We start from the raw sequence: 25,330 nt of genomic DNA, 5'->3' as shown, positions 1-25,330 counted from the left end.
GCATACTTGCTTGCTTTAAAGATACAAATGAGCTGTCCTGTATAGTTCCAAGTACACAATGCCACTAGAAGCCTTCTAGTTAAATGTTTTCTCGAATTGGTGAAATGCTGTGCATCGTTGTGTAATCATGATAACACAGACCAAAATTCTAAAGAAGTGACAGTTCTGTTTTTCTATGATTGCTTTAATAAAAATATACCCCCCCAATATTTTACCTTCTCTACAATGGGCGTTCTGTGGCAGGTACATATAGGTGAATGTGTGCGAGGAAACTCTGGTGGTTTAGGCTTTAAGTTAAAATGACTGATTTGACCCAAGATCTTATCTGTTAATTTAGTTTCTAGACACAACCACTGAATATTTTTCAAATACGGTATGGACGTTAAATCGATAGAAAGTCATTAGAGTTTACTCAAAGTGAAATTATCTTTAGCGATCTATTTTCTATACATATTAGCTGTATGTGTTTGGACACATGAAAGGCCTAATTAAAGGGCCGTTTGTGACACCTCATGTCTATAATCGTACTCCCACACTTTGTGTATATTTGGTTTAAAAAGTTTTGTGGCCAGTATAAAACTAAAACTTACAAATTATGCTATCAAGAAAAGTAAATTAAGAAGAATTTGTTCTTTTTTTCTTTTTAACATTCATTCCTGTATGGGTTCGAGTTTTCCGTGCAGTGCCATGTATTGCATGAATGCTGTTCAGTAGCTTTGTGATCTCTAAATATGACATGCGGTCCCTGTGAGCCCTGCTATAATGCTGAAAAACTGTCAAAATGTGTAATTGAACTGTGGGTTTTCATTGTTACTACTGACTTGGTAACAATTAACGCTGCCAGGAATATAAGCATCCAAAATTAAGACATTTCTAGCCCCGTGGGGTCCTATATCAGAATAACCATCAACTATATGAAACGCTGTCATTAAAATACCCTTTAACTTCAGCCTTAAAAAAGAATTATACCAGAAAAGTAAATGTCTATGAAGGCAGCTTATTAAGAGCTGCTTTAAATGCTTGTCTCAGTAATCTTATTTAATCAGCCAGTTGCTTATAAGTTATTTATGGGACATCCTATTACACCAAATAACGATTTTGTTGTTATTCTGTCCTGTGTAAATTTTTTCCTATATTCATTTTTCTTTATGGAGCTGTAATAGCATATTATTACATATTACATATGGCAAACGGTTGCATTAAAAGTGCACAAACTAATAAATTTTTATTAAACATGATTTTTTTTTAAATCTCTGAAGTTTGAGATTTTGTAGAATGCTGTCTTGAGAATGTAACCTAAAGAAAGGCAACTATGAAATAAACAGAAAACGTACTATATTAAAACATGAAGAATTAAATTGTAGGATGGGGAGCATTGACTTCAGCATCATAATTAATTTCATTAAAAAAAATCAACATATTGCATGTAGCTATGTATTATAAAATAGCATTCTGAAGTATCATTTAAATTAGATTAATTTATTTCAAATATATATATTTTTAAATGAATCTTGCATTCAAAATTATTATATTTGGATAATGCTTTATTTTAGGGACTCTTAAAACATAGAAGTTTGGACTGTGCAATATAAACATAGTTATCTTTAATTAAAAAAAAAAAAACATTAAAAAATACAGTAATATCTTGACCCTCACCCTCCCAGCTAATAAAACAGTTCCGCTACTTGGCACATGGCCACTTTTCCCTTTTACATTTACTAAGTTTATACACAAAAATAATTTACTAATTTTTATGTACAGTTTGAATAGCCCTATTGAACAAGTCTCACAATAATTTTGATAAAGCATATGATTTTTTTCCTGGGCATGATTACATTTTCTAACAAGATTAGGCTAAAACAACACAATCCTCATACTCGCTGCAAGATTTCACATAGTGATGGTAAAACTAAAATATTTCACCCATTTCTGTGTTTTACCTCCCAGGATAGACAATTGCGTTTTATGGCCAAATTATGTGAAGCCGGGCCACTGCAAAAGTGAACTTTTTGTTTGTAGATTTAAAAACTACACATTCACTTCGGTTACTTGAACACCCTGCTTTATTAACCTGTTAGGTGCCACAGAACCTAGAGGGGTTTAAGAGTATCGCTAAGCTGTTAAATAAACCATGAGTTTTGACGAGATGGAATTTCATGCAAGGCCACCCTGTCCTTTCTAATAGCAGAATCTTGCTGGGCAAAGGCTTCGTAATGCTTCGATAAATCATTGAGATGAAGAAATATTTAAACTCTCCAACTCCTAATTAAATCCCATTATGCGGCCCTGCAGAATATGATTGCACTATATAAATGAATAAATAATGATACATCTCTTTGTAGTTTTTATGACTTAGGATACCCATTGGAATAACCAGAAACTGCACTGGGGAGTGTCCCATATATCTTTACCTTGTAATTGTGTGTGTGTGTGTGTGTTTTTGTTTACCCATGACATTAAATGTTAATATGAAGCTCCATACTCTGTACTGTTGATACCCTGTTTCCCCGAAAAAAGACATACCCATAATATAAGCCGTAGCAGGATTTCTAAGCATTTGCGCAATATAAGCCATACCCCGAAAATAAGACATAGTGATAGGCGTGACTATGCAGCGTATCGGCGTGGAGCGGAAAAGAAGACGGGCAGCCCTTCTCATCTGCCCCATTGTGACAGCTGCTATCTCGGAGGTGACCGGAGAGGTGCGGGCAGCCCCATCAACAAGGTCGGCTCCCCCTGTCAGGTCTATATTTGAATAAATGGAGATTGTTGTACCATACTTAATAAATATAAGCCATAGTGTGTCTTCTTGAGGAAAAATAAATATAAGACAGTGTCTTATTTTCGGGGAAACTCGGTACATGCAGTAACGTCATGTGCTATAGCAGAAGAAAATTAAATATTGGGCAAACAGTACAGATAGTTTGACTATTTTACCACTTATGTATATGTAGTGTTAGTTTTTACTACATGTAGTGTTAAAGTCAATTAATCCCTAGAATCCCTTTAGAATATAATCTTTTAGTAAGTGTCTGTATTCTGAAAGAATTCACCCTGTTAAATGTTACATTTTAATCACTAATATTACAAATGTAACCTTTCTGGCCAGCACTCTTTTCACTGTGTGCCGCTGCAATTTCTTTCTTATTTTTTTAATATTTGTTAGCAAAATTACAAAAATAAGCCTGAAGCAAGAAGACATTTTAAGCAATACTTGGCTGAGTAATTTTATCATGTGTGACAAACCACTTAAACTCTGTCATGATAATGTTCCTTGTAAGTTGATTTGCCAATAGCGATTTTTTTTTATTATTGTATCTTCACCTAGTGGTGTTATGCCATGTTGCATAATCTTTGGTGCCATGGGAATATTTTTGGGGAGATTGGATTAGGGATTTTTAGGTAAATTAACTGTAGGGACTAAAATGTGCTTAATTTATATGAAGTAATTGAACTTTAGCAAAAAAACCCCAAACAAATAAGACAAAATTATTATGATTATGTTAGGGAGGGTTTGGGCTTTCATCAGTGTCACAAATGATGTGTTATTTTAAAGAAGCACTCATTTTCAATATGGAATCCATTTCGATCTACATTCTGTAAAATAGTGAGTTTAGAAAATGAGACTTCTGTCTCTTAACTCCTCCCCCAGCTATCCATACTAAAAAACAGGGAGCATACCATGGTATTCCTCGTGCACATGCTCAGTAGAGCATAAAATCAATTAAGAGTAATCAAGAGTAGTAATAGGTCTCATATATTTAAACTCTTGATAACTAAACGTTACATTCACCAAACTTAGCATCTCGGCCATATTTTGAAGCAGAGCAGGTGGCACAGTAACCTTTTTGAGGTCCCAAAAGCAATCGGCTCCTTATGAGGGGCATATGTTAAAGTGCCACTGGTTTAGAATATTTGAAATTCTCATTTTGTTTCTGATTGTTACATTCCAGTTTATCAGCCAGGGACCAATTCCTGAAAACTGAACTAATAATCACGAAATGTGAAAGTAAACCACAATAATGGATTATTGAGTAGACTGGGGTTAAAACTCTAAATACAAATCAAATCTATCAAAAACATTTTTTTTTATTGTTGCTGTTTAAAACAGATAAAATAATTTTAAAAATAATTAAAAAGTAAAAATTGCCAGGGTTATTTGAATGCATTCAAATAAGGTCAACCACAGACTGCTGATTTTGTCAGTCTTTGTTTTTAGCTAATTAGTTACAATGTGGCACCATAAAGTAAACATTAGTTTCCTCTAAATATTAAAGGTAAAAACTTTTGAGCTTGGTGAATCCTTTTATACAAATTAGTTTTCTCACCCGCATTTTGGAGAAGTAGTGTTGGCAAGTTACAGTGGGATAGAGTTTCCTGATGGTGGGAGGAGCTTATTGCAGAAAATCAACTTCTCTCATAGGTTAAAGAAACAAAGTTTTCTGAACAAAAATTAATGAACTTATTTTGCCTCATTGTCCATGTTTATTTTATTTTAAAGTCAATTGAGACTAATGTATTTCATTTTACTGGGACTAGTTCTAGCACACATTGCTTTTCTTTCTGATGGAATTCCTCAATGCTGGTCCTAATCATGTTTGGATCAGCCAGGATCAGTTGGTTGATCCGGATCAGTTGTTCATAAAACTCCCCCCCTCAATGACTTAACTGGGCATTATGATGGGTCCACTCTGGAGAGTTTTTTTCATGTGTGGAGGGTAGAGTAGGCACCTACGTATTGGATAGTAGCAAGATGGAACCTTACATTGTTTCTTCTCACCAGCAGCATACTTAAAGCAATTCACCTTTGCGCTTACAGTGTTGTATGTATGGATTATTATTTTTAATATTGTAATGAAATCCACATACCTCACCAAACAGTTACTTGTATGCTTGATTTCTTCTAATTATTCAGTATTGATGTGACAGAAGACAGTTTTGTATTTGAAAATATGCTTTTGTTCTTTCTGTAAACTCTATTACCACTGGACATGTATGTGTGAAAAAACATATATATTATTTATATATTATATAAATATAAATGACCTCCTTAACAAAAACACTTTTCTAGAAATAGTATTACTTTATGGGAGGATTTTAGGGTGAGAAAATGAAAAAAATCAGAATGAGTAAAAACATTAACTGTCTAATATTTACCAGCCTCATTTTATAACTTTTTAAACTTTCTTATAGTAAGAGGTATTATGACAAGTGTGTCCTATAACCTTAAATTAACCTATGAATTAAGAATTTTTATCAAATTATTATTTTTTAACAATTGTACCTTAAGATCGTATAGTTATATCATTAACTACTACTTATTTAATAATTTTAAAGATTGTTTAATGTATTCTAAAATGAACTAGAAAATAACAATATACATAGGTTTAATTTTTATAACAGACTTTGAATAATAATTTAAATTACACTTAAATTAGATAGTTTTATTGGAAAAAAAAAGTCTCTATGAACTATTTTAACAAACCAAAAAGCCAAAAAAAAAAAGAAGAAAAGTAAATCTTGGCTTTTCTTACAATGATATGGCATTTCAGACCTCAGATTACAAAACATTGCAATGTGGCATCCAACATTATTCCAACATCAGTTAAGAAAACTTTGTTAGAAGCTTTGTTTTTTCAAATAGTTCTAGTGTTTTGGGTACCAAAACATTATAAAGAAGTTCTAGGAAAACAGTGTCCCATAGCCTTGACCCTGTCAGCGAAGAATGATATTAAAGGCATGTTCTGACTTTGGGATATGTTTGGCTGTTTGCACTTGAGATATATTAGAAAACTAAATGTCATACTATTAAGCGTGAAAGTAACCAGGACATAATTGATAATTTAGCACAGGAGGTGAATATACATATAATCACATCTTTGAGACTTACAGTGGTGATTGACCACTTGAAAAACTTGTGCTTTCTCCAGATTTTGATGTGCCGGAAACTGCACTCATCCTCTGTTTTTGTTTGTTTTTTTTTCTCTTTTTTTTTTTTTTTTTTTTACCATAACATGTAAAATTAAAACCTCATTTAACATAAGGCTTTGACTTTTATTCTCAATTTGTTGTTTCAAGCATGAAATCCATGACTGTGAACTGATATTATAGCTGTGGACACTTACGCTAGAAAACAGAAATAAGAAAAAAAAAAAAATTGGACTTTTTTTTTTCTTTTCAATTTTAGTAATATAAATTTTAAACTTAAATTCTACATCCCGCATATTGATCTGCTAGTAAAAGTTGGCATTTTGTGATTTTTGTTTTTATACCTTGCTTCCGCAAATGAGTTGCAAGTATAAAGGCCTTTTTGGTACGCACAGTAGGTATCTGCATACTGCCCACAAGAAACGATTACTTCCTGGCAACTTGTATTGTTACCAAAATCCCTTGGTTAAAACGGTTGTATTTCAGATTCAGTGGCTAAGAAGGCCCAAGGCTCACTTTCCAGCAGATTCAGCTAAAGAAACCACAGTTTCCATCTTCCATGTTTTTTCGATTCTGTTTTGGATTTTTGCTTGGGAGTAGATGTGTAAGTTTCTGCAGGATAAGGCAAGGGTGCAACCTGAGTTTCCTCAATGGGATGTAGTTTTTTCAAGACTGGTTGTAGTTTGTCTTCTTGCTGCTTGAAATCCAGTTCAACACTGAAATGCCAGAAAGAATGAATAAATAAGAAATATAATATCATGTGTAGTTTAAGCTTGTAATAGGAAGGTCTCCTTTAAAGGTTACATATCTAGAGTTGCTTCAGAGTGGTTGAAGAGCTGTTTCCATACCTGGGAACTTTGGAGAGTAGGCTACTCTGTGTTCTTCCTCTTCTGAGAGAAAGGCTTTGAGAGGGAATGAGCACAGCCATGGTCAAGGGGCAGGGATAGCCACATATGAACGTGGGGCTAGCAAACGATCGCATTAAATGGGTTGGGATTGGAAGGATAATTGAGCAAGGAGTGGGAATGACTAAACACAGATTCTTTGCCTTGGATAACGTGGGGAGTGACCCAGACACCCCGAGAAGCATTACTTCCCAAGGAGACTCCAAGTCAATCCTGGAAAGTTCTCAGGTATGACTGTCTCTTGCCAAAGAAACTAGACGAACGTCCTTTAAAACAAATATTTTGTTCCTGTATTAAGCACGTTTGTCCGAAGCAGTGAAGTAGACATAAATTCCCATTTTATTCTGTTTGTTCTCTCTTCTAAGCTTATGATTAGATATAGTGTAATAACAAAGGCATCTTCACTACAGTTTTCATGCTGCACATTAAATTTACTCCACTCTTTTCTTTTAATATACAAAATATAAATCCTACAGTATACAAGTCTTGTAGTTTTTTTTCCATTAAAAGGATGTTGTGTTTTTGCTTTTGTCATTTTCTTGTGCTTATTAGTTCAAAAGTTATATGTTTTGACATATCTGTTCTGTCTTCAGAGAGATCTGACCTTTATAAGAGAACATGATTTATTTGTAGGAAGGGAATCAAAAATGAAGTTGTTTCATCGTGTTCTGCTCTGAAATAATGAAATAAGTTTCTTTCATTGTTTTTCTAACTGTTGATAGATCACTCAAGATGTCTTATCACACAATAATCTTAACAAATAGTAGTTAATATATGCAATTGCACAAGTATAAAAATACTCCTCATTCATTTACAATCTTAACATATTGAATTGCATCTCTGTACTTCAGTGTGTTTTTTTTCAAAATTCCTTTGTTTAAAAGTATAAATATGGTCTTTTCTGTTTAAAATACATTAGAATATATGATTATTGCATTGGTCACTGTTGGCATTCAGTAAAAAGCCACAGCAATAGTTTTTTTTAAGGTTTTTTTGGGTTGATTATTGTATTCAAAACTTTGGTGATTTTTTTCCATCCCTACCTGGGTTACTGAATAATTTATACACTGGTTTTGTGCCGATGTCTCTTGCCTGCTGTGTTAATGAACAACAAGGGTGACATTACTGATCATTGCTGATCCACCCATCTCGGCATCCCCCCCCTTTTCATTTTTCTTTTCTTTTTAGTCTTTAGTTCAAGGTGATTCCCTTTATTGGACTAACATAGAAAATTATGTGTAATCACATAAAATTGTGGTTTTGGGATGTATGAATAGATGAAAGCTTATGTGATTCCACATATTTTCATCTTATTTAAGAACAATGCTAGTTGGTAAAGTGAACAATGAAACAAAAAAATCCTGTAACTTGTCTTTCATTCCAGAACAAAAAGCTTCATCTCCCATAGTGGGATTGTCATTTTGTATAGACTCCACATTGAGTCTGTTGTAAAACCTGTAATTGGCATAAATTCAGTTCTTTCACAGCTACACAAGTTTCTCCATCATGTATAACGTCATGGAGTTGAGTTGGTCAACTCCTGCAAAGACCCACCGACTCCTTGGTTAGCGACTGCACTCTTTAATTGATTTAATTAAAAAAAATATTTAAGGATAAAGACATTGGGGGTGTAGAAGATTATTAAATTGGAATGTGAGAGTGCCTAAACCATAGTTAGTCTAAAAACTTCAAAAAACAGGAAGCAGTGAGAGATATTATAATATGTAATACAAATAACTTATTTTTCTCTATTCTATGACCTGGGGTTGTAGAGGTATTTCATTTATATTTCTGGGTCTTTCTAGACATGCTGGAATGATTATCGGTCATTATCATTCTAAAGTGGTACTTAGAAGTCATTACAAGGTTAAACAATCTAACAATAAAGATGTAAGATTTTGGACCTACCTATAGATAATGCACGCACTGTTCCTGCATGTGTCACAGTTTGCCGTGTCTTGACCAGTCCTATATGAAAGCCTACAAAAGAAATAACATACAGTGGTTTAATTGCATTGCATTTCCATTTAGATCTTAATCATGGGCAGACAATCTATGGTAATAACAATGCTGTAGATTAGGTCTTCAAACTCTTAAGAGTTCTATGTTTCAACTTCACATTTACAAGTGCAAAATCGCTCTTTATGACCTCAAATGTCTACAAACGTTAGGCCCTGGCTTATCCGTATTATAAACGCACACCCACTCTATAATATTCTATGGGATACGTATTCTTCTTTTGTTGCTGCAACTCACAAACTTGAAGCAGGTTGCCTGCTTAAATACACGGGCAGAGGCGGAAGAGTATGAGAGAGTAGTCGCTCTGTCTTGCTTCAGTAAAACAAATGCATGTTTGGGCTGGAGTGCTTCCTTAGTGTGTGGATGCAGATGCAAAATGATTTGCTTCTTTTTGCTTGAAATGAAAATTGTATGAAATAGGAAGTTTTAATGAAAATCTATGGAATATAGGTATCAAATGGGTAATAGGATCTCTGAAAATCAGCAGGCTACATTCTTATTCTAAAGAATGTAGAATATGTATTGTAATATTGTATTTGTTTTGACATAAACAGTATATATCTGGCAATTTACTTCAAGGCAGTCAACTGAATATTGATATTATGAGTGAGTTCAAATGCAAGATACCAACAACTTACAGTAATAAGAGGAAGGTGCTTCTTATTCAGTGTTTTCCAAACCTTCCATCAGAAAAATCAATGTAGCTTGTAATGCTCCCAAATTGGGTGGGGATCCAGAGATCATTCTTCTCTGGAGTTCCCTTTTGTCTAGGACCTGCCTCGTTTCAGGTTCCTCAAAAACTACCCCTGCTTGATATCTTAGAAAGCATTGATTAAAATTAGCTAGAAAAGCTACTCATGGATTTTTTTTTTTTATTATTGTGGGAATTTATTTCACTTTCTATACTTTGTAGGCCCTATCGATGATATGATATTTGAGGGCCACCCTCTGTCCACAAACAAGACTATGCTTATTTATTTGATACAGCTCTGTAGCTTTCTTGTTATTGTCTTTATTGTCAGCTAACTCATTTATTGTTTACTGTGAGGGACGATGAGTCCTCATTCTGTAATTGGTGAACAGTATAAAATTATATTTCACAGCACATTACCACACTAAATAAAAATGCATCTTAGGTTCCTATACAGAATATATCCTGAATTGAGACTAAAGCCATTAATTCCAGCATATATCAGACCGGTAAAATAGTAATAAACATGCGGACCCGATGTAACAATAGTTAATGATGAGCCTATAGGCAAGCTCATCAACTAGATTTAGTTGAGTAAGGTCAACGGCTAATGATTGACTACTTCAGTTCCGAATGGTAAACTTGTATAGCCAGTCTCATTGGTTCACAATCCAGCAAAGCTAATTTTTTAAACTTTAAAATCCCATTACAAAATACACACACGTAATTTATTGTAGAATTCCCTCATTCCTCAGATGTTATTGATGCTATTAATTCTATAACACTATACATTAAGACAAGACAACCCCTATGTGCATCTCCTGTAATATAAGGGTTTAGTTGGCCTGTATAATGCATTGTTACAGCAGTGAGATGACTTAAGGATATCTTTCTGCGGTAACTACGCATTACACAAGACCCGCTCAGCTCTTCTGAAGCTCGCTGGCTCATCATCATGCATACCGAGTCAAAAACTGCTGTTCTCTGCAAACCCCAGGTTTAGTGAATAAATACCAACAAGGAATGCATAATGGATTTGTCTTTTAATTTGTCCTTGCAATCCCCTGTTCTGTGCATTTGTGTACACAGACTGTTGTTTGTATCTTGCATTGGCCAAGGTTGGGAGCGATTTATGGGTCATTTTTGTATTTCAAAGTAAATTATTTAGTGTGTCTAAGACAACACAAAGTATAGTCCATGGAACCATTTCTCTAGTAGATTATAAAAAAAAGGCTGCATAAACCTGGGGATTTTATATTGAAGGATAATTTACTGGCGTTCTATTGTGTTTATTCATTTATACCAGAATTCATTAATTTATTTTCTTAGAATATGAAAACGCATACATAATATATCAGAGTAACCTATGCAACAGAAATGTGTATTTTTATAAAAAGTATAACCAACCAGTAGCTATTGACATGGAATTGACATGGACTCATGGCTAGCAGGGGATTGCAGAATTAAGGTTTAGTGCCAGGTGTCCTGAATTAGTCAAGCATCAGATCACTTTGTATTAACTGTCTTGTTATCCAATGTTGCTATTTTTTGCATGTGTGGTTAAAAAATAATTTCTATGTAAACTAATTTACCATGCATTTGAGTTAATGGGCCTTGGTGTAAGAATACTAGGTGCTTCTTTCAGTACGGATTTTAATTTGAGCCTGAAGAAGATTAGGCCAATTGGTAAGTAAGAAAGAACTCAACTCCATTTTTCCACTTTCACCCAGCTGTTTATGGAAAGCAAGGTTTGTTCTGAACTATGTTAACACTTTTATTGTTTTAAATACCTGCCACACTGTAGAGTTCACGGCGTTATCTTAAAACACATCCAGCAATTCCCTTAGCTATTCATCACAATGGGTAAGACCAAGGAAAATAGCTGTGATGTGCGGGAAAAGGTTGTTGAGCTTCACAAAATACAAAAATAGCCAAAGCATTGAAAATGCCCATTTCCACCATTCCAAAACGTTAATCCTTCTTCTGATGATGACTGTCTTCCATGGTATATCTAATGCTTTGTACATTCTTTTGTACCCTTCTCCTGACCAATATATTTCAACAATGAGATCCCTCTGATGCTTTGGAAGCTCTCTGCGGACCATGGCTTCTGCACGGAGATGCAACTAAGCAAATATCGGGTAAATCCTACTAGAACAGCTGAACTTTATTAGTGATCAGTCATTTTAAATAATGGCAGGTGTGTAATGGCTTCTATTTAACATGAGTTATGTTAAATTCTGAACACAGCCACAGCCCTACTTATAAGAGGGTGTGCACACTTATGCAACCAGGTTATTGTGAGACTTTTTATATCGACTGTATATCAGCACAAGTTGCTTTGAAGGGTTTCAAGAAAAAGCCTCTACTTTCAGCCAAAAACTCAACCATCTTCAGTTTGCCAGACACTACTGGAAGTTCAAATGGTATCAGGTTCTATGATGAAACCAAAAACACAACGATTTGGCAATAAACACTAGAGGTGGGCTTGGCACACAGAGGAAGCCATATGGAAAAGTATGGAAGCCATATGGAAAAGGCCCAAGGTTAAATATGGTGGTGGTGGCTCTTTAACATTTTGGTGCAGTTTTTCTGCCTGGATGTTTTGTTAGAGTCCATGATGCCATGTATTCTATCAGATATTAAATGAACACCTGACTGCCTCTGCCAGAAAGCTTGAAATGGACCATGGTTGGATCTTTCAGCAGGACAATCATCCAAAACGTACATCAAAATCAACACAAAAATGGTTTACGGACATGAACCTCATAAAAAGCCTTTGGGGGTAAACTGAAGGGGAGAATCCACCAGAGTCTACCTCAAAATTTGAAGTACCTGGAGAGATTCTGTATGGAGGAAAGGTCTCGGGTCCCTTGCCATGTATTCTCCAATGTCATCAGTCATTGTAAGAAGACAACTCAGAGCTGCTATCTTGGCAAAGGGAGGTAGCATAAAGTATTGACTAAAAGGGTACCAATAATTGTTCCACACATATATTTCAGATTTTTTTTTATAAACCTGTATTGTGTTTGCAATTGTTTAATATCCATGCGAGGGGAGTTTTTTTTTTTGTTTTTTTTTTGTGGAGAAAAGATCTACTGGAGGACACTAGGTATATTTGTTTGGATTCACTTAGAAATGTCCTTGTTTTTGAATGAAAAGCAAATTTTGTCCATTACATAACTAGATGAGAAATAGATGAAATACTATGCAGACTGTGTAAATGTTGTAAATGACCATTGTAGCTGGAAACAGCTGATTTTTAAAGTTATATCTTCACCGGCATACAGAGGCCCTTTATCACTCCCATCACTCCTGTGTTCCAATGGCACGTCATGTTCACTAACCCAAGTTTAAAAAAAAATTGATGATTAGAAAACACTTTTGCCATTATGTTACAGCTAGAAATGTCTTTTGTTTATCATGAAAACGGCTAAGTGACCCCAAGCATGAGATTTCAGAGTTTGTGTCACAATTGCTGTCTAAAAAAAGCAAACTTTCATTTAAATAAAATGGGTGCTATATTTTAAGTGATTTAGCCTATTCCATAAGCATTCTTATTGGTGTAGGTTTGTGCTGCCTATCCTTGTGCACAGGTGGCTCTTTAATTAACACACGATTGAGAATTAGACTCGGATTGATCCAGCTGTGCTCATCCTAGGAGACTGACACTGTGCTTTTAGACATACAATGAAAAAGCCAGCTCTACGCTAGATTTACAATGTGCTGTGTTACTATGAGCTTCATGAACAGAGTCCACTGTGCAAGCATTACTATTTGAGATGGCTGAAGATGTCTATGCAGCCCGCTCTTACTTTATTTATTTTGCTTACTGGGCAGCCAACCAAAGCCAGTTGCCAGCAGCACGCAATTTTAAACTCAGAATGAGAGCACTCTTCCTGTAATCCGTCCATTCCCACAACCAAGGCTGAATTTATATCTTGTGTACTCTTTGATCTTTATTACCATTCTCATGCACTTTTAATGCACCCCTAAGCAAAAAAACGTATATCTCAACCAAGCGAGCATCACAATGTTAACCTCATTTGGCATGTTGACAGTGGAGATCTGGCCCTCTCCATGTTGTGTGTAAGCTGAGCTACACAATAGAAGAGATTTACTAAATATTATCTTAAACTGAGCCATTTAAATGGATCATTTTAGGCACATGTTCTGTCTTAGTAGGAATTCTGATCCTGCTTAGAGCTATATATAGATATAGATATATCTATCTATCTATCTATCTATCTATCTATCCAGTGTTAAGCGGGTATATCGCTTGTCCCCGCAGCTATTTGAACTATATACAGATCTCTGCATCTGGTTATAGCAGATGTCTCTGAGAGACCTTCAGCGGAGGTAGGGGTAATGTCATACGCAATGTAGAAGGGCCTCACAACAAGAACACTAAATGGACAGAGGTGCTTCTTCAAAGCAAAATGCGCCATGCCATCCCAATATAGGGGGCTTTATTGTGTAGACTATTATAACAATGTTTATCAATCCAACAAGATGTTTTGATTCTCAAAGTATGGCCCTAATTAATAGGTTATGACAGGTTATAAAGACCACCCTAACATATACATAGGGCCCTCTTCCCCAAACTGCCCTCACGTTTAGTGCTAGAGGTTCTAAGTCACTGACCATGGAGCAACCGTGTCATTCCAAACCGCCTTCACATTTTTAGAATGATCTCCAAATCACATATAGAATTATAGCAGATTTAGTAGATGTACAGCTAGAGTTAAATACCCCAGGCCCTCAACCATGTATATGTCATTTTTCTAGGTGGACCCTATTTAACTTGGTTTATAAAGAATGTGTAAGATTGCCTACAGGCAATGATACATTTTAAATCACTTGGAGGTTGAATACACACACAACATAGACAATTTTATCTTGTCCAACTGAATAATTCATAACTACAATAGTTAACTTCTAATTACAATATAACAGGCTAAACATCTTTTTATATTACTTAAGTATATAATAGGTGTACTATTACTGTGGTTGTCATGGAGACTACACCAATTTTATCAGTTTACGCCAGAATTTTTCTTCTTATGTAACTCTGAATGTAGTCAACAAGATAAATGATTGCTAGTCCAGCAAGCAGTTACTGGCCAGCCAATATATCCCAGTGATAAGACTATTTTTAATTAGCATACCCATTAACTGGCTCTATTGAACAGAACCGCTATGTTTAATAGTAACTCTAGAAAGTATTGGTTATATAACCGTATTGATGAGACTCGGAGTAAAAAAACTTCCCCAATCCTGCAAACAGTTCATGCATAATACAAATTGAATAATTATAAGATAATGCTAAATTCCAAGTTAATTGCCATCATTTGCCAACCTATATTGTAAGTATAAAAATGTAATGTGAAGTAAAAGATTCATCATAAAATGTGTGCCTCGGTGCATACTTGATGCATTTCTTTTTTCATGCTAGAACCAAGAGATGCTTTTTCTGTTGCATATTAACTCAATATTTCCTGAGATTCCTTCATTAGCCAACCTTTAGAGGGTTTCCTGGAAAATCCTTAAATAAATGATTAATAAGAACTAAGAACAGATATCAGCTGGAAACATGTATCATCATCCGTATGTACCAAATATTTCATGAATTTTATAGCCAAAATGTCTTTGGTGACACAGAACATAAGTCTAATGGCTAAATCATTGTATTTAATGACGTTGGGGGAAAACTTTGGAAATGTTTTTCTTGGGTTGCATTAAAAAGTCTAGCATATCAACATCTACTGAATCACAATGTGTAGCTCAACACTGGATCTGAATAGTGGTAATACCGTGTAATACAGTGTGTGGTCCGCAGTCATGCTCATAAGCTGACAGCCTGGCTCCCACACTACATTTCTGTGATAATAGCAAATTAATGAAAATGTTAGGGTTGAATTTGAAGCTAAGGTGGGACATTATCAAGGTAAAGGGACAGAGGGGGCAACTGCTGCTATTCTGACTTAAAACATTTTTTTGCTGCTTCCAGAACCATTTGGTTTTTTCTAAATGTTTTACTTGCAGTTCCACACAAAGCCACTAGGTGTCTAAAATAATGGGACTCTTCTAGTGTTTGATTAACCATTTTCTACGCAGGTAAGTATGTTTCTGACAGGATTGGATAATGCACGTTGAATGTATTGTCCGTTTGGGTTAAAGTTAATAGAACATTGTACGTGTGTGTGTATAAATTATATACTACACACAGACACCTACACATCACCTTGTGTGGACTTAAGCTAGTCTTAAACTCCAAATCTCATCATCCAGGCTGCATCAGGCAAAAAATGTTTTTTGCGGCATTTCAGAGGATGCCTATTTCTGTCCATTATGAATGTCGAGAGGTGAGGTCTTTAGGGGGGGCCTTTAAATGTTTACACTTACCCTTCTCTGTGAGCTTCTCCTTTCTCCAACTCCTGAATAACGCCCAAAAGCACTTTAATAGTTTCCTGGCTAGAACTTATCAGAGTTTCCATGCTTTGGAGCTGTGCTTTTAGGTCTATCACGTCTGTGTGAGGCACAATTTGTTGGCATTCATCACCCAAAGCAACCGCCGTCTGACAAGGCTGATTTTTAGGTAAAACATTTATCTGAAGGTTCTGTTCATGACATTCCGTTGTTTGACACTGCGGCTGCGTTGCACAGGCTTTCGCGTGTACATCTTGTGTTTGCAATCCATTAAGATGTGCAGTTCGTTTGTTATCTTCCTCTGTTGATGGGCAAACAGTCCTTTCGTTATCGTTTCCAGGATTCATGTCCTCTGGATCCATCAGGTTTGGGTTGAGTGTAGGTGAATGAATTGTGGCTTCTTCTCTCAAAAGCACTTTCACATGTGCTGATTGATTGGGCTGCATGTTCCCTAATGGCCTTTTGTCATGTTTTGCGGTTTCATGCGAATGGCATATGACCTGTTCTGAAGTAGAGTTTGCTGGGTTTTGAAGAGAATGGGATCCTTTAGTACAACCGTGCAAATCGTCGCTTTTACATGCATCTGAAGAATTGCTAGGCGAAAGCTGATTGATAGAATCCATGTTTTCGCTAGAATGTATCATGACCACCTGCTCGGTCACCCTGCTGCATTGATTAATCTCCCCTGAGTTTTTGTGATCTCTCTTATCCTTCACTTCTATTAGAAATCCATTGTTTTGATTTTGTAAAGTATCTACACCAGTGGCATTTTTTAAAAGATTCCCTTTTTTACGATCCAGCGGAAAAGTCTGATAACGCTTTTTCAGGTCAGGCGAAGTCTGTACTCCTGTGCTCTTCGTGACATTGGGTATCGACCTCCGAGCAGGCACTGTCATGTACTTCCGATAAGCTTTGCAAGACAGGGATTTTGGATCCTTTTTGTCTGTCTGTGGCACTGTAGATTGCTGTTTGTCCCGTTGTTCGTTTTGGGCTTCACATATATCTTTAAACCTCACTTGAAGGGCTTTGTTTCTTTTTTTAATCTGCCTGTTGGGGTCCAGTGCATATTTCATCTCTAAGGCAAGCGAAACAGCTGGTTCAACTTCACTTTCTGAAGATGTCAGCACACATTTGTCCCCTTCTTTGCTCACCATGATTCCTGTTTGTAAGAGAAAAAAATTAGAAATGTTTTTTTTTTTTTAAACTTAGACACAGCCTAAATACATATTGAAAAACTGAAAACAAGCAAACCGGACTGTCATTCTGCATCTCATCACACCAAACCGCTGGCTGCATGAAAGCTTTCCTGGCCTGTGCATCAACACGCTTTGTACTCGGTTATCCTTTCCCAATAGACTATAAAGGCCTCATTGCTTAATTAATTCAATAGAGGTCTCGCCTTCTTTTCAATTTAAGGGTGGACAAATGAGATGCAACCTATGTGCAGGTACTTAAGTCCATAAGGCAGACGAGTTACCGTTTGATGCCTTGGAAACCATTCCAACACTAGATTGAACAAACAATTCCAAATGTTCTGTCCCGCTGTCCTGCCAAAGTTATTTGTGTAAGGAAAGATTTTGTTAAGTGTACTGTGCGTCCTTAAAATGATGATGGAAGATATTTTGGTTATTGTGTAGTGATCTTTTGTATGAGAGGTCACCTTATTACTCTGCAGGCATATGCTCCAACAAAAGATTTAGGAAGATTGTGATTTTTCATTAAAATGACTCATCGCCGGGGGGGGGACCAACCCCCCGATTGGAACATAAATCCTATATTTGCAATTTAAACTTATTAAGCACTTTGATTTGGCCTTGTCATCATAGAAACTTGGTTAGTCAGTGGTCCTTGATGAGCAATGATTGGGAAAAAAATCTTTATATCAACAATTTATATCTCAATAAACCTAGAATTGAATCGCAGTATCTTTGAGTAATTGAGTCATACTTCACAAGATATAATTTTAATATTTAAATCATGTTAAAATGATGTGTAAACACAGCATGGAAAAGCTAAGGAATTTCATGGACAATTAAATATTTTAGAGGGTACGCATTTTTTTATTTTTTTAGAAAGAAAAAGGATTTTACAGAAACATGTTAATTAAACTGCTCCACTATTAATATTAATTTTAATCATGGCCACAGTCATGTTTCGACGTGCACTTCTGGTTCTGTTAACCTTGTTTTATAGCCTAAAAAAATAAGTTACCTTTTATTACATCTACTTGCATTACATTTTCCTTTCTTAACCGTGGTGGTGGTATTATTATTATTATCATCCTTTATTAAGCACCAGCATATTGTACAATTTAAGTGGGGTGGTGACGCATACATAAGAGATACATTTTCATATACTGACACAACATGGGTTGAGAGATTTTTAGCTATCAGGGATTTTCTATAACACCACTGCCAGACTTGTTTTTCCTTTGTCTCTTAAGCCCAAACCTATGAATGCAGTGATAGTGTATTGAGCTACAAACTCAAAATATAGCCTTGTACATCCTTTATCAGCCGTTCAATTACAACTTGGCTTTTTGAGAGTTTCAAGAGACATAAGCTGCGTTGAGCGACGGTACAGAAGAAAGGCTCTTGTGAAGCAGCCGGATTAATGGAATGCTGTATACTATTTACTGGTGACGCTGAAACGTATGACAATCAGCTGATCGATCACATGAAATCCTTTCTGATAAGAAACTCTGCTTTATAGGCCTGGAAATCTGTTTGCAGCCTACATCCAACACCTGTAGAGTCACAACGTGCTGGTTTCTATGTATTTCACTCAATCAACCCTTAGTACCCTGCATTATAAATGAGTCTTGGTGTTTTTATGTGCGTTCTGATAGACAGCTACTTCTCAATGACAGGCTTGCCAACCTTTGTGGCATTTTATATTGCCTCTTTCTTGCGTCTAAAACAATATCATGCAGACTCCTAGAGTTGTCTGTCTGGCTCCTAATGTCTACATTAATTTGTTCATCCTCGTCTTAACGTACAATGACATAGCAGATTTAATAATAAATATGTTGAATGCAAAACTGCATGGTGAAGAGCCCACAGACAGGTGATCAATATCCCTAGGGTTTCTATAAATTGTAGCATAGAGAATCCGCAACCAAACATACTGCAAGCTTTAGTCTGCATCAGCAAAACTGGGTTTAATCACTAAAGCTGGACTCTTGGTAGGAGAGCAGTTGTAGTTTCAACTTAATGAATTAACTGTGCATTACAACAGACCATCTCTGGCTCTACAAGCTAGCCCTGCATAATGCATACTTCAGTGAGGTGAAGACAAAATGCCTTTTAGAATCTCGCTAGAGCCACCCGTTCGAAATGCAAAGTGAAGTCAAGGAGGTGAAACTTCAACTCTCTCGGAAACTCTTTCCAACTAATTTTTTACTGATGAACCGCCAACGTCCAGTTCCCAGCACTGCTGCATAGGGTTATCCACATAAAGTGTTAAAAACGAACATCATGTCTTGGACTATAAATTGAAATTCTGTATCTACGCTAAAAGTTTGTGGTCATCGATTAGCCTTTTAAACTTAAACTTGGGTTAGCGAACGTGACGTGCCGTTGGAACACAGGAGTGATGGGAGTGATAAAGGGCCTCTGCACGGCTATGAAGATATTCCATTAAAAATCACAACACAACCGGTTCAGAGCAAAACCCACCACAAAATGCTAAATGCCCAAGAGGCCCCAAAACTTTTTTGGTGTCATGCTGTAGTGTCCGTTCCCACAAAGCAAGTGTACGTAAACATGGGAATGCTTGTTCTGTAACTATGTTCTTACTCGCAACGTTTCTGAAAGTGAAGGTCCTTTAAAGCCGTGTATGCCTGTAGCAAGTTACAACATAAAGAACGTCTACACTGTATTTCTGATTCATTTTATGTTATTTTAATGGACAAATGTTTTTCAAAAACAAACTTTTTTTTTACGGGAGTTTTATTTTTAATGTTAGTTTGCCAGCACATGTAATTGAAAATGACTTAATATTACACGTTACTTGGGTGGTTTAGTTTATTGGTGTAATTCAAGTTTGTTGGATCATTAACTCTCAGACCATTCATTTGATTGTTTCAAGTATGTAATCTAGTTTGGATTCAGTTTCAAGAGGGGGGGTTTAAATCCCCCTCTACACTGCAGGTTATCTGGGACCCCTAGTATAAGCACAGGTAGATCAAGCCATGACGTAATATTCCTTACTGAACCTCTTCTGATAAGGACAGAGCAATAAGTGGCAATGTCAGAAGGCTCGGAAAAAGCCATGATTGATAAAATAGTTTAGGGAAAATCTAAACTTACACCTAAAATCATCAGGAAATTCCAATATTTTCAGGCAAAGCCCTCTGCTTAGCTGGGAATAATGTTAAAGATGGAGACGGCTTTAAAGGGGGTTTCCCGTTTTTGTGTAGTATACCCTGACTATGTCATAAAAATTAGGGCCCGCTAAACCAGCTGTTGCTCAATTCATTTCCCATGGTCCTCTGCTCCTTTATTAGATGGCTGAGGCTCATGGGAGATGTAGTTCATAGATGGCAAGAGGGCTACCTTTTGGGTATCCCTGAAACACTTTACATATAAGACAGGCCACTTTACATAGAAAAAAAACCCTATCCATTTTATGTTTTTTTTGTTCTAGTATAGATGATGGAAATAACATCCAAGGGGTCTCTAACTTTTTTTTTTTTTAAATTCTGGTTTGGGCTGAAATGTATTTATTTCACTTGCAGCTCTTATTGTGAAATTACCTGAATATAGTTATTTCTTTATTGCTGTACAGGAGTAGACTGCAGTAAAGTGGCTGGTGCTTGGTACGGGCAGTTAAAAGCGTTAAGTTTTCCAGCTAATGGATGTTTTATTAATACATTTCGTTAGCATAGCGTCTTAAACAAGAATCTTCCCGTTTAAAAGCCCTGTTCACATTAAGTGCCTGGCAGCCTATCAAAAGACATATTTTATCGAAATGTTCAAAATCCCAATATCTGCAGTGCTAAAAAACAGACACTGGAAGTACGTATGAGACAGGAATGGTAATCCTGAGTGATTTGATTTTATTTCTTAGACCGGAGACTTTTCAGCCACAATGACCTTGTTAGGTCTTTCCTTAAATAATATGGTACCTCTCCCAAGTTTAGTGCCCCATAGTATATTCTAAATCCCCTTTAGTATATTCTAAATCCCCTGTCGCAAAAATGCAAATGTCAGGATAAATTATGTTTTGCCCATAAAATCTTTGTACGCCATAAACTATCATCCAGGTAATGTCCGGTTTCTTGCCTTAATGATTCTTCTTAATGTGGAGTGTTTCACAGGCTAGTAAATGTTATACAAAAAATATTTCTTCATTTACAAATGTATCTGTAATCTTCAAGATGTTGTATGTTTTGCAGAAATGCGTATTATGCATGAAATAAAATGGATATCTGTCTACTTTGATTTTATATTTCCTATCATATTAGTGTGGATGTGTATGTACACTATACAAATAATGTTTAGGCATGGTACAGTTGGGACAATATCTGCAATTAACTCTTGATGTTCTTAGAACATTTCATTGTGTGGGATGCATACTAATATTTCCAAAATGATGCATAGGAGAGAAAAAAAACCCATATATCCATTCTGTGCAACCCACATCACGTTAAATATCTTGTAACTTGTTAATTCACTGTTGGGGGGGGGTGTATTTGCAAGATGGTTATAAATCCAGCAGCTTTAGTAATTCCTGCGTAACCTCCAAATATGCCATGAATATTTCACAGATGAAATCGCCTCGTAATGCAGAATTAACTCTTGTAACGCCAACATGGATTTAAAAGAGAATCTTTGCAGAGGATATTGTGACCGATTGGCAAAGTAATGTATGTGAACGTTGCTACCATTTGGTCAGAAACGTATGAAATCCCCCGTCATGTCATGCACAGAGTGTTTGGGTTTTAAGGGATTTGTATGTAATTCTTCTGAGCTGTTAATCTGAGAATAAAAATGCATATATATATATATATATATATATATATCTATATCTATCATATATAATGGTGTGATTTCCTGGACTGTAACTAAGGTAATAAGAGACATTGTATATGCAGTATCCAAGCACATGAAAGTGTCTGTTTTTTGACAGACACAAAATTAAAACCACAAGCTGATTAATTTAAATACAAAAAGGATCAATAAACTGGATTACTAATACAAATGCAATCTCTCCCCCTTCCCAGTAGATGGTCAGTTTAAACTGGCTCCTTCGGTATCCTGGTTAAAGTGATGGTTGGAGCCACATCTATGCCTGTGGGATTTGCTCCTTGACATATCACTACTCTGAGCTGCTAATTTGCTTCTAAATATTTTATTAAACTGGTAAATATTTACGAATCCCTACTGTTATACTTAAATGTTAATACACAAGAGATAGTTACCTAAATACGGCAGAATATCTAAAAACCAAACAAAAATAGCTTGGCATCTTGGCAGCATGAACAAGTGGGTTTGTTGAAACCACCTTGGACATTCCAAGAACACTTTTCTTGGGGGGGGGGGGTTGATCCAAATCTTTTCCTGGATTCGTATTTTAAATATCCAGATCACGTGTTTTATATATGACACCAGACATTTTCCTACTGAAACGGCTTCTTGGCAAAATCTAAATGATACAAATATTATCCACCGCTAAGCAGTTTTATCCTTACAGCTTAAACCCGCAATAAATCTATAGGATTCAACGGGATCTAAAAGTTGTCATTGCACAATTGCTGTATTCCTTTTGCTGATGAGCTGAATGAAGCAATGTTGTGTTATACTTTGATATTCAGGACCAGTTTGGGGATTCTAGATTTCTCAAATGCAGAGAATTTAAGACAATACCTAGTTTGACATCATTAAAATAATAATAATAGAGACACCCTTTTAAATATAAGGTGCCAGCCATATGCCTATATTCAAACACCTATCTCTTCTTATATAGGCTACCTATTACCTAATGTGCCAGTGGTTTGGAATGTAGATTCCTTTACAATGCATTTTTTCAGCCAAGCATAACATATAAGAACATGCGTTAAAAAAAGATCATAACTTATAGAACAGACTTACCTTATGTATCCTTAAAAATAGGTAAATGACTGTGAAGTTCCCCTTTGATGCATCTCTCTGTCTTCAGTTCTGCAAACCTACTGGAGAAGGATCCACTGTGGCTCAGCATCTGCTGCAAGATGTTGCCAGCAAACCCCCTTTGCTTCCTGAGAGTTGATAGCTGTTCTAATAAAGCAGTTGTCTGGGTTTATTAAAACTTGTTTATTCTAGGTTTTTCCTTTTAATAGAAAAAAAACCTGGAGGTATGGTTAGAGCACAAACACAAAAGCTCCTTCCTCCACAAAGCCACCACTCAAACTGCATGAAAACCCACAGAGAGTGCCACAGAGCATTTTCAAAGGAAGGGGCGCCATCTAGTGTTCATAAAATTAAATGCTAGGGTTTTTTTTTATTACCACTTACTACATTTTTTTAGGTTACCCTACAACCCTCTGTCTTTTTTTTTTTTTTTAGCTCTATTTTATATGTGGGACATTTGGGAGTAGATCTTTTTTTCAAATTTATCAATGACCCATTAATTACTCTCCCATTTTATATAATGCGCAAATCCTTCAATTTGTGGGTAGTTTAGGGTAGTTTTTGTTAGTTTTTTTTTTTTAATTTTTGTATTTTCCCTAAAGCATACATGTCATCCAGAAATGCATATATTATATATATATATGTGTGTGTGTGTATATATATATATATATATATATATATATATATATATATATATATATATATATATATATATATATATATATATATATATATATATATATATATAGACATAGATGTACCCAATGCAAAATGTTTATAAGATAGACCTCCACTAATTATTCTATTATTCAATTCTTCACCCAAGTCGAACCCTCTGAAAACCTGCAATGGCTGAAAATGATGGTGTTTTCCATACCCTGTAAACATTGCTTATGGTGGCTGTGCAACCAATAACAAATAGAGGCATTGTATAGTTTGGTTTCAATGCAAAGGAGGCTAAAATTGTGTGTTTGAAATGTTCTTTTTCATTGCATTTTGTACACTTATCAGTATGGGGTCTATTCACTAAAGCGAGTGTTGGCAAGAGAGTTGTGGTTATAACTCCCTCACTTCACTAATCATTATGAAGGACCAACACTGAGACGTTTCTCCAGCAACAAGGATTGATCTGGTCCTGTATAATGTATAATTCAATGTCTAAAGAGGCTTTGAAGAAATCTTGCTTATTTAACTATACATTATTCAGGGCCGGCCCAGCTCTTCCTGCAGCAGAAGCTTATTGAGGTTGGTCCTTTACAATGCATAGTGAGGTCAGGGAGCTGAAATACAATTCTCCCTTTAGTGATTAGACCCCTCAATTTAAAGCATTTTAACAAGAAGGCCAGGCCATACCATACATCTTTTCTCACCTAAAATATAAATAATATCTGGTAAGATTTTCTTTATTCGTAGCATGTATTTACCAACTTTCTTTGATCCAACACCCAGCCCCCGAAAAAATGACTTTTCTTTTTTAGTCTACTAGCCAGATTTAAAATTTTTGGTGCTTCTTTGTTGCTACTCCTGTTTTTATTTATATATATATATATATATATATATATATATATATATATATATATATATAATCCAATAGTGTGCTTGTTTCCCTTGTAAGTTAGGAGCCCAATAAATGTATATGTTGATGTTTTGGGGATGCCATTAACGTTATTAAAGTTATGTTTTCATACAGCTATTTGTTCAGTGTCAGGGAAGAGGCATTAATAATACTAATGATATACATTGAAACGAACAAACACAATGCTTGTGCTTTGAGAAAAGGAAAATTGTAGCGATGTAACTGAGTAATCCGTCCGTCAGCCCTCCTGGATTCTCTAAGGGGGTCCCGCAGACCAATGAGGATCCCTAAGCAGCTGCTTAATCTGCATAAAGAATAGGAACACAACATCCGCGTATAGTGTCGTCTATGGGTACCTGTTTTATGTAGGTATCTTTATACAACCTGGCATTTGTTTAAGCTCCAATACTATAAATTACTATATAAAACGTAGGTTTGTTGCTGGGGTGGCAAATTTTGAATAGAGTAGTTACATCATACTACTACTACTACCAGAAACCTCAGCCAGCAGACAGCTTCCTAAGCATCATGGGAGTTGCCTGCTGCGGATGTAGCACCAAAGCCTTCTTGATTGTTATTGTAATGCAAATCGTATGGGTTTTTTTTCTTCCCGTAACGGTATGGGCACCTAAGAGATTTGTTGGTCAAAATCCAAACAGAACAATACAGG

The 25,330-nt window shown here is 35.8% G+C and overlaps 2 protein-coding genes across 3 annotated transcripts in view; one reads left to right on the top strand and one right to left on the bottom strand.

The window, feature by feature from the left end:
- Window positions 1–25,330, top strand: part of DOCK1 (dedicator of cytokinesis 1) — a 142,967-nt gene that overhangs the window by 46,877 nt on the left and 70,760 nt on the right. The gene's annotated exons all lie outside the window — the stretch shown is intronic.
- INSYN2A (inhibitory synaptic factor 2A) lies at window positions 5,993–23,359 on the bottom strand. Its single transcript, XM_053451224.1, has 4 exons — window positions 23,067–23,359; window positions 15,949–17,131; window positions 8,742–8,813; window positions 5,993–6,644 (listed from the first exon to the last, which is right to left on the bottom strand). Exons 2-4 carry the CDS (start codon window positions 17,124–17,126, stop codon window positions 6,461–6,463), a joined length of 1,434 nt encoding a protein of 477 aa, XP_053307199.1. The 5' UTR covers window positions 17,127–17,131; window positions 23,067–23,359; the 3' UTR covers window positions 5,993–6,460.

This window comes from Spea bombifrons, chromosome 11 (assembly GCF_027358695.1).
Source record: "Spea bombifrons isolate aSpeBom1 chromosome 11, aSpeBom1.2.pri, whole genome shotgun sequence".
Lineage (NCBI taxonomy): Eukaryota > Metazoa > Chordata > Amphibia > Anura > Pelobatidae > Spea > Spea bombifrons.
The sequence above is the reverse complement of the archived record's forward strand: the minus strand, read 5'-3'. Positions and strand labels throughout refer to the sequence as shown.

Excerpts from the sequence above, each read along its gene's own strand:
- INSYN2A (XM_053451224.1), bottom strand. The coding sequence starts at position 17,126 with ATGGTGAGCAAAGAAGGGGACAAATGTGTGCTGACATCTTCAGAAAGT. Across the intron at positions 8,814-15,948 it reads GGAGAAGCTCACAGAGAAGG|GCTTTCATATAGGACTGGTC; the intron begins GTAAGTGTAAAC and ends TTTCTTTTGTAG. Across the intron at positions 6,645-8,741 it reads AGTGCGTGCATTATCTATAG|TGTTGAACTGGATTTCAAGC; the intron begins GTAGGTCCAAAA and ends CTGGCATTTCAG.